This window comes from Salmo salar, chromosome ssa19 (assembly GCF_905237065.1).
Source record: "Salmo salar chromosome ssa19, Ssal_v3.1, whole genome shotgun sequence".
In the NCBI taxonomy this organism is placed as follows: Eukaryota; Metazoa; Chordata; class Actinopteri; order Salmoniformes; family Salmonidae; genus Salmo; species Salmo salar.
Window position 1 is genome coordinate 25,764,927 of NC_059460.1, and position 20,260 is coordinate 25,785,186.

The 20,260-nt window shown below is 40.7% G+C and overlaps 1 protein-coding gene across 1 annotated transcript; it reads left to right on the forward strand.

The window, feature by feature from the left end:
* The first annotated feature begins 301 nt into the window (after nt 1–301).
* LOC106595540 (trichohyalin-like) lies at nt 302–3,608 on the forward strand. Its single transcript, XM_045702887.1, has 3 exons — nt 302–1,769; nt 2,355–2,901; nt 3,055–3,608. The coding sequence occupies exons 1-3, from the start codon at nt 395–397 to the stop codon at nt 3,077–3,079; spliced, it is 1,947 nt and encodes a 648-aa protein (XP_045558843.1). The 5' UTR covers nt 302–394; the 3' UTR covers nt 3,080–3,608.
* Nucleotides 3,609–20,260: the final 16,652 nt, after the last annotated feature.

The following is a 20,260-nucleotide window of genomic DNA, read 5'->3' on the forward strand; positions in this document are numbered from 1 at the left end:
GAGATGGAAGAGGAAGAACGAGAGAGGGAGAAAGAGAGACAGATCAAAAGAAAGAGAATGGAGAAGAGACAAAAAAATATGGAAAGAGAAGAAGAGAGACAGAGAGAGATTGAAAGAGAGAATGAAGAGGAACTATTTAAACAGAGGCAAATAGAGATGGAAGAGGAACAACGAGAAAGGGAGAAAGAGAGACAGAGAGAGATCAAAAGAAATAGAATGGAGAAGAGACAAAAAAGTATGGAAAGAGAGCAAGAGAGACAGAGAGAGATTGAAAGAGAGAATGAAGAAGAAAGATGTAAACAGATGCAAATAGAGATGGAAGAGGAAGAACGAGAGAGGGAGAAAGAGAGACAGAGAGACTGAAAGAGATAATGAAGAAGAAAGATGTAAACAGATGCAAATAGAGATGGAAGAGGAAGAACGAGAGATGGAGAAAGAGAGACAGAGAGACATTGAAAGAGAGAAGGATGAAGAAATATGTAAACAGAAGCAAATAGAGATGGAAGAGACAGAACGAGAGAGGGAGAAAGAGAGACAGAGAGAGATCAAAAGAAATAGAATGGAGAAGAGACAAAAAAGTATGGAAAGAGAGCAAGAGAGACAAAGAGAGATTGAAAGAGAGAATGAAGAAGAAATATTTAAACAGATGCAAATAGAGATGGAAGAGGAAGAACGAGAAGAAGAGAGACAGAGAGAAATCAATGAGAAAGAGAGACAGAGAGAGATGGGAGAGAAAGAGAGACGACAACAACAAGAGGAGAGAAAGAGAACGTTTGAGAGAGATCAAGAAGAAGAAGATATATGGAAACAGAAGCAAATTGACATGGAGAAGGAGGGAAGAGAGAGGGAGAACAAGATACAGAGAAAGACAGAAGAGATACACAGACAACAACAACAAGAGGAGAGACAGAAACAAATGGAGAAAGAGAAAGAAAGGGAGAAAGACAATGAGAATCAGGGAGAGATGGAATTAAAAGATCAGAAACAGAAAGCGATGAAGAAAGAAAATATGATTATGAGAGAGAGGGAGGAAGTAGGAAGAAGAAATGAGGGGCAGAATGAACTGGAGATAGAAAAGGAGAGAGAGATAGAAGAAAAGCAGGAAGTGATTATTAAGAAAGCAGAGGAAGAGTACATGGAAAGAGAAGAGAGAGGAAAGGAAGTAAGCATGAAGAAACATGTAGTAGTTAATGTTAAAGCTAAAGCACGGGAAGTCTTCAATAGACGTAAAGAGAGGAGGTTAGAAGTGTTGAAGGAGGAACGAGAACACATAGAAAGAGGACAACAAATCAGGAGGGAGAAGGAGGAAAGACGACTGGAGATGGAAAGAAAACAGGAGAGGGCAAGACGACAAGCGGAGCAGGATAAAAAACGAGAGATTGGAATTGCCAGACAGAAAGAAATGTTCAGACTAAGAGAGGAGGAGAGGCAGAGAGAGGAAAAGAAAGAGGAGGAGAGAAAGAGAGCCATTGAAGGCCATTTAGCTTTAATCAGAGAGAGAGAGAACATCATAAAGGCAAACAAAAGAGAGGAGATGGCAGAAGAGGAAAGAAGAGAGATCCCTGAGAAGTACAAGAGGGGTGAGACAGAGAACAGTGAAGAGGAGGAGGAGAAGGAAGATGACCAGGAGGACCTTATCCCACCTGATAAAAGTATCCGAAGAAGAGCTGTGGACTGGGTAAGTAAGAAGTGGGAGAAAAGGAACCTCAAAAAGATCGAGAGAACGTATCAGAGAGAAGCTGAGGAGGGCTATAAGATCGTCCACATAGGTAAGACCTGTTTTACCTCTGCTTATGACATCATCCTCTTTAGTCTCCTCTACACACATAAGTTCCACACCAGTCATCATGTTGCATCATTGTTTCAATATAAAACTACTGTCCAAAGAATATGTTAGCTGACATGGCTAATTGAGTGACTGACTGACATAACAAGAAAAATACTGCTGATGTAACAACCACGTTTTTAAATGATACCTTATGTCATCTACTAGTCTAACTCTCAAGACTAAGTAGAGACCCAGAAAGAGTTCCTAAAAAACACACACAAAAAAGGGTTTTGGGGGGGTCGGGGGGCCCCTAGTTGCCATGGAGCCCTAAGCTGTCACATATGCCCTGGCACTATACAAAGAATAGGTGCCATTTGGGACTCATGTTCAACTTAGGGTCAGGTCAATTCGGGATGGCAATTATTGCACTTGATTGACAAATTCCATGCCTTGCTCAATTGAAAAGATTAAAGAATCATTGAGCTCCAACTGTGTTTTCTATTCCTAATTCCCTGTGTCCATTACATTTAAGTTGATACCAGATCCACTAAGTTGAATGTGAACTCTACTTCTTCTCCCCTCCCAGCCATCCCTGGACACACAAGGCTAACATCCACCATGACCCGGGCAGAGAGAGAGAGGGAGAAGAGGAAGGAGCTGCTGAAGGATGAGGAGAGAAGGAAGAAGTTGGAGAATTTCAATAAGCAGTGGAGAGAGCAGTCCCTGCTTAAAAAAATGACTCATCAGAAACTGAAGGATGAGAGGGAGAGGATGAAGGAAAAATTCATGGAACAGATGAATCTGGAGGCTGATGCTCAAATCAACACCCGGTGTCTAACCACCCAACACAGCCACGATTACAACCACGGTCAGGCATTGCCGGGATGGGCCACAGGCCAACAGGTAAGCCAAGAGCCTGTTGGATCTGGAAATGGCCAGCAGGAGGGGCCAAGGAGGCAACAGGCATGGGCAGAGAACCAGGAGTGGAGTTCAGAGAACCAGCAGGAGTGGCCAGAGAACCAACAGGGGGAGCCAGAGAGCCAGCAGCTGGAAACTCCAGAAGAGGGTGAAACATCAGAGCCAACCTCCAAGAACAAGAAAAGGCCAAGCATCTGGAAGAGAATTAAGAGGAGGTAAATAATGTTTAAACATGTATTCATGTTTTACACTGTTAAAATATATGTTGTCACTTTAAAAAGTGACATTATCCAAATGTTAGGGTTTAGTGTACATGCAACACACATGTAAATATATAGATACTTACCTGTCTCTGTGATGTCTTACAGCATTCCTGACGTGCTGTCTGCCTAGAGCTGGAACTCGATGAAGCCACAGTTCCACTGAGGTTACGTTGGTAATTAAAAGTGTCGCCCAATAATTCCTCCTCCTCTTCAAGTCATCAAGCCACATTTCCTCCACAAAACATTATATTCTCCTCAATCCAGCAAGTATCCTCTTTATCAAGGCAACAAACCATCTAAGGTCAGTGACTCTCCTCCCCAGAGCAGAGATTCTCATCTTTATCCAAGTTGAATTCATCTCTGCTCACCACCTCTACTGTCCTAGAAAATATCCCCAAATGGACATGGTTTAAACAGAAGTCCTCCCCTCAGACCAGTGGCTCCACAGACCAGAGTTTCTCATCTTTATTCAAGTTGAACGCAACTCTGATCATTTCCACCACCTCACCTGTTAAGGGGAGGTGCTGAAAAGGAGGTCTGGGAGGAGGTCTGCAGGTAGCCTGGACCGGACCGGTAGCAGCTAAGTTGCTGGCTCCATCCCCGGGCAGAGCTGCTCAAGTCAGGCCAGTGATGTTTGATGATGTCATTTTTGTTAGCAAAGTTTTACGCTTTAATAAAAGCAGTTATTAAAAAAGCAATATTGTTGTTACGGTGTGGATTGTTTTGTTATTTATTAGAATTGAAACATCCAGTAGTCATGGTAGATGTTAGACTTTCAATGAGACACCTAACATTCCATCAGTTTGATACAATGTGTGACATGTTATATTAGAGAGGAGTCCTCTATACACATCTATTTTAGACCATAGGAGAAATATCAGATTGAAATAGCTTCTCTAAGAATCTGAGGAGAGAGCAACAGTAGACGCATCCTTAGCTCTCCCACCTCCAGTTCAGTTCTTGGGTCATTCCACCAATTGAGTACCTTTTGGGGAGTGTAACTTTTATTTCACCTAATTCTAACATTCTTAGGTAACAGGGTTGATGTGTTATAATTCATCCACCCAGTGGTGATTGTAGCATGTAAATCTTGGTGGGGAAAACTCCACTTCTTTTTTTTAGATGCATGCCAGCAAAGCCACTACACAACACAACACTAAACAATACATTAATTGCACTATAACTTTGACAAACGGTACCCACAAACTGTTAGGGTCTACATAAAGCTGTCCCGACAGCAGAGCTTTCTTTTCAGCACCATGGAGTGAATCCTTTTAAAGAACATAGCTGATATGGCTGACTTGCTTAAACAAATGTGGTTTCTACTGACAGTTGAGATGTACAAACTATGGCATAAGGGGACAATGAGTGGATAAGAGGCAATCCGTAATTTTGATGAAGACATTAATGAGAGAGCTAGGATGGACGTAGTCAATATATATAGTCTACATGTGCACCACCAAGTCAGAGCAGTAGGCTAAGTTATGAGAGGGGAAAGGGACAAAATGATTAGGGTGAGGCACATGAGCTACTAACAGCTTACTACACAACATACACTTAGTATTACTTTCTTAGCTACAGTATACATATCTCCCTGGCATATTACATCATTTATAGAGCAGCATACAAGACATTTTTCGACTCACCTTGTTGTGCTGTGCTCACTTGAACAGGAAGGTGTCGCGGCGGTTTGTCATCAAATTTGTCATCAAAGTCTGGCATTCTCTGGATTTATGGTGCTTTCAAGACAACTGGGAACTAGGAAAAAACAAGGTTGAATCATGACGTCGGTGATCTTCAGGTCAGAGCACAAGAAAGAGGCCTGAGTTCCCGACTTGGAATTCCGAGTTGGATGAACATTCAAAACTTGTTTTCCCAGTCGGAGTTCCCATGTTGTCTTGAACTCACTGAAGTCTAAGATTTCCCAGTTCCAAGTTTATAGTTGTTTTGAAAGCGGCAGAAGTCATGCTGAAAAGCAGGCTAGTGATTGCTTTGTTAAGCTTGTAGTTAGCCACTGATTCCTTCCAAACCACCCATCGTTGAATTTGCGATTTCCAACTTGTTGTGTAATGTTTATGTCCAATGGTTGATGAGCACCGATACATTTAATCTATAATTTCTCTTCCTAATTTCTCTTCAAATGACAAGGAAAAAGAAAGAAAGCAAAAACATACCATGTCTGTATGAGGCTTTATTAACTCAATGATTACATTTTCTGTTTTACATTGTTTGCAAACTGATATGTGACACATATTAATGCCAAAATAACATGGAAAACAGGCAACATAAATATATATTTGCTAAACACGTGGGGCTCAAAACGGGTGTGGCTCCGCCCCACCTGCCCTAAATGACGGCTCGCCACTGACAATACTATAATCAAAGATGATTCTATGATGAATACATTATTATTAAAAGATGAGCTGACCGTTTTTATTGGTGAATCAAAATTGAATGATTCAATCATACAGTGTTTTACAGCGGTGAAGTTAGATTTATATTAAAGATTCAGACTTTGCTCTTCAATACCTCTTCAACGGAACGTGCAAGGATGACTAGGCTACTGGGGGTGACAGGTAGCCTAGTGGTTAGAGTGTTGAGCCAGTAACCAAAAGGTTGCTAGATAGAATCCCCGAGCTGACAAGGTAAAGATCTGTCATTCCTACCCTGAACAAGGCAGTTAACCTACTGTTCCTAGGCCGTCATTGTAAATACGAATTTGTTCTTAACTCAATTGCCTAGTTAAATAAAGGTTAAATAAATAAATAAAAATATATACATTTAATATTCTAAATCGGCTGATGATAGTGAATAAGTTAAACCCCTTGTTTTTCCAATTGGGTGTCATATTTCCTTTTTGGAGGTGAAATGTAGCTAAAAATGTGCTATCCTCTGCTCAGAGGGCTAATGGACCGTCTTAAAACTGCAATGCATACAATTGTCTGTAAATGAAAAATATCAATACCTTCTCAACTACATGACATAGTGATCTCAAACAAATTTGACACGGTAAAGAGACCTCTTCTCTCGAATGCAATTAGTTACATTTTTTTACTTGTATAAAATCTACAAAATGTAAAATAAATCACTTTACATAAACAAATCTTCATTTAAACATCAATATCTTCCACCCCATAAGACTTTCATGAATACAACCAACTGTTATTGGTTCAGGGACGTCATGCCTCCAATCAACAGCAATTTGTGTTGTATTGGTTGACTTTGGATACTTTTTTACAAATGTTAATTAAATTTCCATGAACAATACTTTAAAATGTCAATAGATTCCACCCCATGTGACATTAACCTCTTACATCTAGACGTTCCGCTAGCGGAACACCTGCTCCAATATCCAATGATAGGCGTGGCGCGAATTACAAATTCCTCAAAAATACAAAAACTTCCATTTTTCAAACATATGACTATTTTACAGCATTTTAAAGACAAGACTCTCCTTTATCTAACCACACTGTCCGATTTCAAAAAGGCTTTACAGCGAAAGCAAAACATTACATTATGTCAGCAGAGTACCCAGCCAGAAATAATCAGACACCCATTTTTCAAGCTAGCATATAATGTCACAAAAAACAAAACCACAGCTAAATGCAGCACTAACCTTTGATGATCTTCATCAGATGACAACCCTAGGACATTATGTTATACAATACATGCATGTTTTGTTCAATCAAGTTCATATTTATATCAAAAACCAGCTTTTTAGATTAGCATGTGACATTCAGAACTAGCATTCTCACCGAACACTTCCGGTGAATTTACTAAATTACTCACGATAAACGTTCACAAAAAACATAACAATTATTTTAAGAATTATAGATACAGAACTCCTTTGTGCAATCGAGGTGTCCGATTTTAAAATAGCTTTTCGGTGAAAGCACATTTTGCAATATTCTGAGTACATAGCCCGGCATCACAGGGCTAGCTATTTAGACACCCAGCAAGTTTAGCCTTCACCAAACTCCGATTTACTATTAGAAAAGTTTGATTACCTTTGGTGTTCTTCGTCAGAATACACTCCCAGGACTGCTACTTCAATAACAAATGTTGGTTTGGTTCAAAATAATCCATTGTTATATCCAAATAGCGGCGTTTTGTTCGTGCGTTCAAGACACTATCCAAGGGTGACGAAGGGTCACACGCACGGCACATTTCGTGACAAATAATTTCTAAATATTCCATTACCGTACTTCGAAGCATGTCAACCGCTGTTTAAAATCAATTTTTATGCCATTTTTCTCATAAAAAAGCAATAATATTCTGACCGGGAGTGGTGGTTTTCGTTCAAAGATAAAACATGGAGTCAACTCGTGCACGAGCCTGAGTCTCACAGTACAGTGACCAGCCACTATCCAAACGCGCTACTTTTTTTCAGCCAGAGCCTGCAAAGCCACGATTCAGCTTTTGCGGCCTTCTGAGAGCCCATGGGAGCCGTAGGAAGTGTCACGTAACAGCAGAGATCCCCTGTATTGGATAGAGATAATCAAGAAGGGCAAGAAATTGTCAGACAGGGCACTTCCTGCATGGAATCTTCTCAGGTTTTGGCCTGCCAAATGAGTTCTGTTATACTCACAGACACCATTCAAACAGTTTTAGAAACTTTGGAGTGTTTTCTATCCAAAGCTAATAATTATATGCATATTCTAGTTTCTGGGCAGGAGTAATAATCAGATTAAATCGGGTACATTTTTTATCCGGCCGTGAAAATACTGCCCCCTAGCCATAACAGGTTAATGAGTAAAACTAACTGTGATTGCTTCAGGGACCTCATGCCTCCAATCAATAGCAAATACTTTTGTATTTTTTGACTTTGGCGATATTCTACCATCTTAAATTGACTTTACATTAAAGATACTTCCTTAAAACTTCAATAGCTTCCACCCTATGTTACTTTAATGAATACAAACAACTGTCATTGGTTCAGGAACCTCATCCCACTAATAAACGTCAATTACTTTTTGTATATGCCACTTCCGGATGCTGGAGTGAGTGGTCGTGCTGCACCTCGCTCCGCGGGTAATATTACATTTCATTACATTACATTACATTGGAACGATTTGATTAGTGTATTGTTAGCTAGCTACATAGTTGTATCTGCCGTCTTTGTATCAAGGATAAAGGTGTAGCTCTGAGGAACTAACAAGGTCAGCTGTATTCGTTAAAACGGCGTCAACACCATAACACCACAGCCACTGCTAGCTAGCCAACTTTACCAATTAGCAGTACTGTAGAAACTATATACATTACAACGGAACGATTTGACTACTGTAATGTTAGCTAGCTACATAGTTGTCTTTGTATCAAGATAAAGGCGTAGTACAGAGTAACTATCGAGGTTAGCTAGCCAGCTACATTTTCTAACATAGTCTACAACGCGCCCACTACTAGCTAGCTAACCCTACCAGCTAGCTGTATCATTTTTAGTCAATAAGATTTTTGCAACGTAAGCTTAACTTTCTGAACATTCGAGATGTGTAGGCCACTTGTGTAGCTAGCAGGACTGACTTTGTGTTAGCTAGCCAACGTTTAATTACTTCTGCGTTATGAACTAGACACGGACACAAATGATCCATTGGTAGCTTGTTGTTACCAAGTATTGGTGCTAACCGTGTGTTTATAGGATGCTAGCATGCTAGTTAGCTAGTTAGCTACGGCGTCATAGGACACGGTGCACTAGGTGGGTTTTCACGGAAGAATACTGTACCAAGTTATCTAGCGCAATAAACTAAGTTTGAGCCTATTCCTGGAAACATTGAACCACTGTAGTTTACATCAATTTTAATTTCTAGTGGTAGCTAGAAAAGTTATATTTTAGTGTTTTAGTGTTTCAGTGAATTGTTAGTGAGGGAGGCCCTGCTCTCTCGCTTCCCCAGTTGTTTAGTTAATTTTTAATGCCAATCTCCTTTGCATTAGCGTAGCCTCTCCTGTGGCCTATCAACTATGTGTTGGTCTATCCCTGTTCTCTCCTCTCTGCACAGGCCATACAAACGCTTCACATTGCGTGGCCGCTGCCACTCTAACCTGGTGGTCCCAGCGCGCACGGCCCACGTGGAGTTCCAGGTCTCCGGCAGCCTCTGGAACTGCCGCTCTGTGGCCAACAAGGCAGAGTTCATCTCAGCCTATGCTACCCTCCAGTCCCTCGACTTCTTGGTGCTGACGGAAACATGGATTACCACAGAAAACACTGCTACTCCTACTGCTCTCTCCTCGTCTGACCACGTGTTCTCGCACACCCCGAGAGCATCTGGTCAGCGGGGTGGTGGCACTGGAATCCTCATCTCTCCCAAGTGGACATTCTCTCTTTCTCCCCTGACCCATCTGTCTATCTCCTCATTTGAATTCCATGCTGTCACAATCACTAGCCCATTCAAGCTTAACATCCTTACCATTTATCGCCCTCCAGGTTCCCTTGGAGAGTTCATCAATGAGCTTGACACCTTGATAAGTTCCTTTCCTGAGGATGGCCCACCCCTCACAGTTCTGAGTGACTTTAACCTGTTGGGGGTAGGGGGCAGTATTGACACGGCCGGATAAAAAACGTACCCGATTTAATCTGGTTACTACTCCTGCACAGTAACTAGAATATGCATATAATTATTGGCTTTGGATAGAAAACACTCTGAACTTTCTAAAACTGTTTGAATGATGTCTGTGAGTATAACAGAACTCATATTGCAGGCAAAAACCTGAGAAAAATCCAACTAGGAGGTTGAAAATCTGAGGCTTGTAGTTTTTTCAATGAATTCCCAATTCAAACTACAGTGACTTAGGGGTCATTTTGCAGTTCCTAAGGCTTTCACTAGATGTCAACAGTCTTTAGAACGTTGTTACAGGCTTCTACTGTGAATGACAGTCAATTCAACCAGGTGTCTGGCTGAGTGCCATTAGATCATTCATGTGCGTGGCCGTCAGCGGGATGTGATTTCTTTTTCCTTTCTGAAGACAAAGGATTTGTCCGGTTGGAATATTATCGAAGATGTATGATAAAAACATCCTAAAGATTGATGCTATACATCGTTTGACATGTTTCTACAAACTGTAGTATAACTTTTTTTGACTTTTCGTCTCAACAAAATGCGCGAGCATGACGCATTTGGATAACTCAACTGAAGGCACGAACAAAAATGAGGTATTTGGACATAAATATGGAGCTTATCGAACAAAACGAACATTTCTTGTGGAAGTGGGAGTCCTGGGAGTGCATTCCGACGAAGATCAGCAAAGGTAAGTGAAGATTTATAATACTATTTCTGACTTTTTTTGACTCCAGAACTTGGTGGGTAACTGTATAGCTTGCTTTGATGGCTGAGCTCTGAACAATGTGCTTTCGCTGTAAAGCTATTTTGAAATCTGACACAGCGGTTGCATTAAGGAGAAGTGTGTCTATAATTCTTTCAATAACTGTTGTAAAGTTTATCAACGTTTATGATGAGTATTTCTGTAAATTGATGTGCTCATTCACCAGTAATTTTGGAGGCAATACATTTTCTGAACATCATGCGCTAATGTAAAATGGGGTTTTTGGATATAAATATGAACTTTTTCGAGCAAAACATACATGTATTGTGTAACATGAAGTCCTATGAGTGCCATCTCATGAAGATCATCAAAGGTTAGTGATTCATTTTAGCTGTATTTCTGGTTTTTGTGACGCCTCTCCTTGCTTGGAAAATGGCTGTGTGGTTTTTCTTGTCAAGGTGATGTGCTAACATAATCTAATGCTATGCTTTCGCCGTGAAGCCTTTTTGAAATCGGACAATGTGGTTGGATTAAGGAGAAGTGTATCTTTAAAATGGGATATAATAGTTGTATGTTTGAGAAATTTGAATTATGAGATTTTTGTTGTTTTGAATTTGGCGCCCTGCTATTTCACTGGCTGTTGAATAGTGTGTCCCGCAGGTGGGGCAGTCAAGTCCCACATACACAAGAGAGGTTAAATAAAGGTAAAAAAAAAACTCAGGGCTTTATGGGTTCTCTGGAAAATAATGCAAGTCCATGGAAGGTCAGTTCCACAGTGTTCATTATTTACCATAGAACACATAGTCCTTCGTTGATTATCCCTGACATAACTTTATGAGCTGGATTTGCCTTTCTTTGCAACCGTGGAAGCTGCTGAGGAGACGACGGCTCATAATAATGATTGGAATGGAGACAATGGAGTGGTATCAACCCATCAAAGATGTTGTTTCCATGTGTTTGATACCACTCAATTGACTTCATTCCAGACATTATTATGAGCTGTCCTCCCCTCAGAAGCCTCCACTGCTTTGCAATTAGTTTGTTCGTTTTCAGTTCTTAGCATTTAGCCAACAGCGTCTATGTGAATTTGCTATCAGTTTGTGCTAATTTGTTAGCATTCTGGTAATAGATGCCCACAGGCTTTTCTTGTGTTTTTAGCACCCCCTCATGTGCTATGCTGGTAATACTGTAAATCCCGGTATGAGAGAAGGACGGTATGACAATATGAAAATCTGGATACCGCCCAAGCCTAATCGCCACACCTACCACAACTACCAAACTTACCTACCACAACTGCCTATCACAACTACTACACCTACCTACTACAACTACCACACCTATCAACAACAACTACCACACCTACCTACCACAACTACCACACCTATGTACCACAACTACCACACCAACCTACCACAACTACCACACCCACCATCACCACACCTACCACACCTACCATCACCACCTACAAAACCTACCATCACCAAACCTACCTAACACCAACTACCACACCTACGTACCACAACTACCACACCTACCTACCAAAACTACCACACCTACCTACCACAACTACCACACCTACCTACCATCATACATACCATCACCACACCTATCCCACCTACCATTACCACAAATACCATACTATAATTACTTTACCACACCTACCACCACCTACCATCATCACATCTACCATAACCACACCTACCATACCTACCTTCACCACACCTACCATCATCACACCTACAATCTCTACACTTACCATCACCACACCTACCATACCTACCATCTTCACACCTATCACACCTAACATCACCACACCTACATTTGTAAATGTGGATGGTATGCTGCTTCATTCAATGATTACGGTATTGCAGAAGGTAGATACAGAAGTAGCCTATGGTCTACATTAATAACGTCATTGAATGTGTTATAGTATCGTTTATATAATTGATGAATGAAATTGTAAATAGATTATTTCACTTATAATTCACTGTATCACAATTCCAGTGGGTCAGAAGTTTACATACACTAAATTTAATGTGCCTTTAAACAGCTTGGAAAAATCCAGAAAGTTATGTCATGGCTTTAGAAGCTTCTGATAGGCTAATTGACATCATTTGAGTCAATTGGAGATGTGCCTGTGGATGTATTTCAAGGCATACCTTCAAACTCAGTGCCTCTTTGCTTGACATCATGGGAAAATCAAAAGAAATCAGCCAAGACCTCAGAGAAAAATTGTAGCCCTCCACAAGACTGCTTCATCCTTGGGAGCAATTTCCAAATGCCTGAAGGTACCACGTTCATCTGGACAAACAATTGTACGCAAGTATAAACACCATGGGACCACGCAGCCGTCATACTACTCAGATAGGAGACGCATTCTGTCTCCTAGAAATGAACATACTTTGGTGTGCAAAAAGTGCAAATCAATCCCAGAACAACAGCAAAGGACCTTGTGAAGTAGCTGGAGGAAACATGTACAAGAATATCTATATCCACAGTAAAACGAGTCCTATATCGACATAACCTGAAAGGCCGCTCAGCAAGGAAGAAGCCACTGCTCCAAAACCACCATGAAACGCCAGACTATGGTTTGCAACTGCACATGGGGACAAAGATCGTACTTTTTGGAGAAATTGTCCTCTGGTCTGATGAAACAAAAATAGAACTGTTTGGCCATAATGACCATCGTTATGTTTGGAGGAAAAAGGGGGAGGCTTGCAAGCCGAAGAACACCATCCCAACCGTGAAGCACGGGGGTTGCAGCATCATGTTGTGGGGGTGCTTTGCTGCAGGAGGGTCTGGTGCACTTCACAAAATAGATGGATTCATGAGGAAGGGAAATTATGTGGATATATTGAAGCAACAACTCAAGACATCACTCAGCAAGTTAAAGCTTGGCAGCAAATGGGTCTTCCAAATTGACAATGACCCCAAGCATACTTCCAAAGTTGTGGCTAAGTGGCTTAAGGACAACAAAGTCAAGGTATTGGAGTGGCCATCACAAAGCCCTGACCTCAATCCTTTAGAACATTTGTGGGCAGAACTGAAAAAGCGTGTGTGAGCAAGGAGGCCAACAAACCTGACTCAGTTACACCAGCTCTGTCGGGAGGAATGGGCCAAAAATAAAGACCCATTGAGGTCTAAAATGAGTGTGGGGGGCCCTCATGTCTCCTTTTGTCTGTTTGAGGATACTACAGTCACCCCTGGTGGAGGATCTTGGAACACGGCTATTTAAGAGATTGATGAAAACCTTCAACGGTGGTGGTGCTATGTTGCGTGTTATCCTGAATACCAATCAGATGTTTCTCACACACTTATCAAGAGAACATCCCTGGTCATCCCTACTGCCTCTGATCTGGCGGACTCACTAAACACAAACGCTTCGTTTGTAAAATATATCTGAGTGCTATCCGCAAATACATTTAAAAAAAAGAAAATTGTGCCGTCTGGTTTGCTTAATATAAGGAATTTGAAATGGTTAACAATGGTACTTTTACTTTTGATACTTAAGTATATTTGAGATATTCCATTTACTTTTGATACTTAAGTATATTTAAAACCAAATACTTTTAGACTTTTACTCAAGTAGTATTTTACACGGTGTCTCTCACTTTTACTTGAGTCATTTTCAATTCAGGTATCTATACTTTTACTCAAGTATGACAATTGAGTACTTTTTCCACCACTGAAGCAAGCAGATCAGAGATGCCAAGGTGGCACCCAAGCATATGCCATGTGTATATGTGACACACAAATATGTATGGTCATATTTTTGATGTTTTACTTCATTTGTTATCTGATGGAGCCATCCCTTGTGTAATTTTCTAGGCCTCCCAGGTATTTGCATTTAAAGTAATGTATATAATTACTGCTGCAAGGGGGAGCTGTGACGTCAATGGGGAGCGTTAGTGAGATCGTGAGGTCTTAGAGGTTTCTTCTTCAATCTTGGAGAATGCCTACTACTGAAAACTAATAACGTTTCTCCGTCTCATCATTTTACCATATTAATTTAGTTACGTAATTTTGCAAATTTCCAATATGACCCTCAAAATATTGTGGTAACATGGTTAACTACATATTCCATGAGTTTGGTCACATTTGAAGACAATTGAAGAGAGTTTTAACAGAGCGATAAACTGGTTGGTATTTTCCCCATTGTAAGTAATGGAGGATGGCTAGGTTGCTAATGGTTTACATGTAAGAGAAGGGATCAAGATGGCGTCTGAACTTTCTGTACTTTTTTTCAACAACGTTTTAGATCCTATTTGTTTTATTTTCTATCAACAAAGACTCAGTTTAGTTCAGGTAATATATGTAAATATGTGATGTCACGATAAAATGTGTTAATACTTTTACAAAAAATACATTTAACAGTTTGCTTACTTGATGCTAACCAAATGTAGCTTGTCTAAGCGCTAGCTAGCTCTAGGCTAGTTGATCTCAGTCAATGTTAGCTTACATGTTAGTGGTTTATAATATAATGGTTGTAGCACCGTTTAGCATAGGCCTCCAGTAATTTATAGCTTTTTCCAAATTGACACTGATAGTACAGTGAGTTATATATAATGTGAATGTGTAAATGTTTGATGATAGTTTTAGAGACTTATATTAATTATCATGCCATTACTGCTTTTGTGCTGAGTTTCACTATTTATCAAGGCTACTTGTTGATGATAATGATGTTTGTTCTACCAATGTTTTCATCATTTGACCTCACGTCTTGGTGGTTGGGTTATTTTATTTATTTTGTTGTTATAAAAAGAAGCTGTTACTGTGTTACATCACCTATGATTTCTGTTTCATAGTCGTATCAAAGGCACTCCATGAATACAATTGATTGAACACTTGATTGTGGTATTTTAAGTGATGTTTAATTTTTACCTAGAGCCTACAGTAACATAATGTAATGAAATGCTATTGTGTTATTTGAAATCAAATAAAAATGGTATTCTAATGTTACCCATGGCTTTCATAAACACAAGCAAATGATTATTTTTGCGATAGCATATATGAAATGTATTACACTGTTAGAATGTTGCAGTCAAAATGACTGCTCATCAGCTTGATGGGGGGGGGTCTTGAGGCCCAGCGGTTCCAGTGTTAACAGAGATCCTGAATCAGTCAGTTTGATTCTGAATCAGTAAGCTTGACTCTGAATTGTGTGCAGTGTGACCACTGAGACTGAAGCCAACTCAATATGACTCCTGAGATAGACAGTTAATCAATTATAGTGTCTGTGAAAAAAAAACTAATCAGTCAGTCTGGTCAGAGTGACTAAGTAAAACACTGAATCATTTGAGAGAGAGAGAGAGAGAGAGAGAGAATGAGATTGTCCAGACAGACTTTTTTAACACTCTTGGTTTGGCCACCAGAGGAGAAAGAAAACAGTTATAAGCTGAACAGTATGCCAGGAAAATGGAGGACAGTACCAGGTAACCCAATTGTGGTTAGTGACAATTATGATTTCCATTGTAGCCAATTCAATTGCAGTAATTTGATTACAGATTTTTTGGTAATTCCGTTACCAATCTGGTAACAGAATTACGAGTTTTAATCACTTAGTAATTCACAAACATAGCTGATATCAGACAAATCACTAGAAACAATTATTAGCTCTACCGTTACATTTGCTCCTGCCACACCTTCTACTGCTCATCCTGTGTCTGCTTGACCTGCTACCACTCCCACAGTGCTCGCCCTCTCTCTCTCACCCTCTCTCGCTGTGTGTGATTGTGTGGGAGACAGGTGTGCTGGAGTCAGAGCAGAACCCCACCAGGTGCAACCTGTTCCATAATCAAGACCTCTACAAATACTCAGTCCTGCCACTTCCACCCTGGCAGATCGTAATCTCTGCTCAGTCAGTCTACGTTTCTATCCATTTGTTACTATTTAGATCCTTAAGTGACACGGTTTTCCTCTCCGCTACAGTTCTGCCCACTCTGACTTTGGTCTCTGTCTCCAGGCCCACGTCTCCTCATCCTGCTACTCTGCCCTGGATTCCCCACTCTACTGCTCCCATGGATTCCCCTCCGGACCTGCCTACCCTGTCCCAAACACTCTCGCTCCAGCCTCAGCCTCCACACCTGGTTTCCTGCAACCCGCCCGAGCTTCCCGTGGTCTGCACTCCATCTTCCCCCTTAATTATCCTCCCTCCTCACAGAGACAAACGTGTAAATATCTTAAGCGGAATTACAAGGCAATATTTCTTAAACTTAAACAATTTCTCCAAACACAAATGTAAGTGTTGATATTAGTAGTCAGGGGTCTTAACGTCAACATGATTCTGTTTTTATGTAGTTCTGATATTGGACCTTTTTAGACTTTTTCTGGTGATGTTTTCTAAGATCCCTTTTCCATCTGTTTACCCAGAAATCAAAGCTTGCACTGGTTGAAAAATGTATCTAGAATTACATTTCCCCAAAATATACAGTCTTAGATTTCATTGGACACCAAATTACACATGCTCCTATGAATGTTGCGTCGGTGCTCAAATCAAATCAAAATCACATTTTATTGGTCACAACACATGGTAAGCAAATGTTATTGTGACTGTAGCGAAATGCTTGTGCTTCTAGTTCCGACAGTGCAGCAATATCTAACAAGTAATATCTAACGATTTTACAACAAAATACCTAGTAGACAATCATTTTACATGGAAATGCCCTACTGTAACTCTAGAGATACTATCCATCCCCAACTAGTAACAAAGTGGTCGGGCTGGTTGCTGCTGGCCTCTCCAGCTTCAGGCTGAATCACACCCATGATGAGACTACCTTTAAGGCTTAAAGGTTTGGTTAATGTTAGGGTTAAGGTTAGAGTCAGTTTTAGGTTTTAGGTTTTGGCCAGACGGGCTGTTAGAGGGATGTTGGTCAGAAAAGTCCATTTAGTCTTTCCCTTCTCAAACCTGTCCTCCCCCTAACCAGTTCATATCATGTATTCCACCACCAGCACACCTGATTCACTAATCAGAGGTTTGGATGATTAGTTGACCAGCGGTACAAAGTGGACTGGATCTAGGTGAACTATGTGGAGGGTCTTCCAGGGACAGTACAGTACAGACTGAGAAGCTAACAACAGTGTAGTTTACTCAACTCATCCACACTATCATGACTACTTTTTAGAGAGAAGATCTGCACAAGGGCATAAAGTGTAAGATATAGCAAGAGAGGACAATATGGTGCAAGGTAGCCACAGTGGAATCAAAACTCATAGGCCTAATCATCAATCAAATATGAAATATAAAACACAAATATAATCTACATATAAAGACAACACGTCATCTACATGTGTTATAGAATAGCTCCCTTCTCACATCCCAGGTCATGTTTGGACTGGAACGTGACAACTCAACGGGCTATGCGCATCTCCCCAATAGCCTACAGACAACTTTCCTGAGTGCAATGTCATTAATGTGACAGATATGTACAGTATAATAAGCATAGTGAAAAGGAAAAGATCCCACCTCTGACGCACAGCAGAGACATCGCTGCTGAGATTTCCCCTGGAGCAAGAGTCCCTCAACAATTTAAAAACAGTCATTGCGTTTCAATGAATGTGCTCCCCAAACGCTTGTTGCATCGTAAACCATCCTCCCAGTCTCTTGGGAGTTCAGCGGATGGATGATGCGCCGCTGCCATTTACTTGGATGAGAAATTGGACGAACGCTCCTCCAGCTCACGATACGCAATGGTGGAGAACTACAGTGTGGTGATGTGTCGTTCACGAACGAACGGAACTTTTTGAACGGATCTTTTTGTTGATCGTCGGGAACCGAATTGATTTGCATACTGCTACTACTGCTTGTTGAGCTCAGAACAACGTTTTTCTGTAGATAAATTACAACATCATTATCTAAAGGGGGTGAATCCTCACTGCAGAAACAGTACATAGTGGGGAGAGCGGGTCAATCTGGTCCACGAGGATTTATTTGAATATTTTTTTTTAATATTTTTTATTTTGAATATTTGAAATGTTGTCATTGTTCTTGACTGATTTTAAGCATTTTGAAGGAAGATCCGTTTATGAGCCAAATGTGCCGGTTCACCGATAAGACTCAGATAGCCCATCACTACTACAGCGGAGAGATTAGATCCAAAGAGAGCACCACAATCAACAGACACACTCAACAGACAGGCGGTTAGGGGTTGGGATTTGACTGTCACAGGGACAAACTAATAAAAGGTTATAATTCATTGGAATAGGCGGTTCTTGAGGTAACGGTGGTCAATTGAAAACGGATCAACTGGATTCTTGTACCCCAGGGAACAGGTGTAGTCCAGCAGTTGGTGATGGTGACATACTGATCAGTTCGACCTGGACAGGTGCACCAGAGTTGTGATTGTATGTTTGTTTGTACAGTTATGGCTGTGCTGTTATTATTTTGTGTACTCACTAAACACCCACATTTGTATTTGTGTGGGAAATGTTTCTAGGCTACGGTTGCTGTTTGTATTTCATTGAACTTTAGGTCCATACAAAGAGAAATCACACAACATAGACTACCAAATAACCTTAGGCAAAAATACACGAAATAAAAGTCAAGTGAAAATAGTTATACATTTCTTTATCAATTATGAGTAGCTCAACAATATCGACTTTTGGACAATGATGCGCAGGAGAACCCCTAGCTGTCAATCAAGCAGACGCGGTGAACCGCTTATGACGCTCAAGCGTTTCAAATGACGAAACAATACAGCTCCAGACCAGAGAAAGTTAATGCCAAAGATATTATTCGGTTCCACACTAAAACTGCTGGTTGACACGTGTGATTTCAGGTGAGTCAAATATTTACACAAGTTTACAATACATGAACCAACCGCTAGCCGACTTAGACTATAATTCTGTCATGGTAAGATAACACATGTGAAGGTGAACGTTAATGTATTTGAAATATTTTTTCTTTCTGACATTATAAAATACATTTATATCTTACTTTTTTTTCTGTTGCTATCAATCAGTCCATCTATATCTACTCGTCTGTCTGTCTTGCTGACTTATCTGTCTGTCTGTCGGGACTATCTGTCTGTCTGTGTACTGTCTAGCCAGCATATGCCAGAAAGGTTCTTTCACACAGGCTCATATTCACAAAGTCTCATAGAAGGAGTGCTGATCAATAATCAGTTTTGTCTTTTAAATCAAACTGAATACGTGTTGATGGAAAGGGGGGGGGGGGATCTGATCCTAGATCAGCACTCCTACCCTGAAACACTTTGTGAACACCATCCAGGTGTACTGTGATTATGAAGTTGTGATGAGGTATTATTATATTAGTTGTGCTGATGCATGATGGGTTGTAGGCTAGAGCTTGAGTACTGTAGTGTGTAGACTATTTCTGAATTCACTGACCTGGTGAGTAAATGTTGTGTACAATGGCCCCATCTAGTGACAGAAACATAGAAACACACATTGTTGCTGAACGAAGGCATCTCTTTATTTTCCAGAAATAAAACTTGTAGACCTTTCCTGCAGTCTCTGAGGAGATGGACACCTCTTCTTCTTCTGGACGATCTCCGTCTCCTACTGGGACTTGCTTCTTACCCCCTCCTATCATGTGGAACAGTCTGTAAGTCATTCATCACATAAGCTAGCTCTGGTCCAGGGCATTATGTGCGTCTTGCTGAAGGAAGGCTAAGTGTCAGCAAGCTGTACGTAACGCCCTGGACCAGAGCTACACATTACCCACCTCTGGCCATCACGGACAGTCAACTCTTTACATTCACGTACTGTAAGTCACAGTTGTGTGAGTTGTGTTATTAAAGACAGTTTAATTGCGCAGAGGTTTAATTATTATTTTAACACTGTAATAAATTGTCTGAGTTCAATTCCTAAATAATGTGTGGATATTCCTTTGCTCTCAGCTACAAGCAGGCAGAGATGGAGGTTCAGTTCCTCAGAGAAGAGAAGAAGACCTGTACAGAGAAGGAAGCCCACATACTTGAGTTGAGGGGGAAGGATCGAACGATCCGAAATCAGAAGAAGGAGATGGACAGACTTCAAGTGTGCCTCTGGGAGGAGGAAAAGAAGAAGAGGAATGGTGGAACGGAGAAGGACAAGATCA

Coding starts and splice junctions, on each gene's coding strand:
- LOC106595540 (XM_045702887.1), top strand. CDS start 395: ATGCAAATAGAGATGGAAGAGGAAGAACGAGAGATGGAGAAAGAGAGA. Junction 1,770..2,354: donor CTATAAGATCGTCCACATAG/GTAAGACCTGTT, acceptor CTCCCCTCCCAG/CCATCCCTGGACACACAAGG. Junction 2,902..3,054: donor TGGAAGAGAATTAAGAGGAG/GTAAATAATGTT, acceptor GATGTCTTACAG/CATTCCTGACGTGCTGTCTG.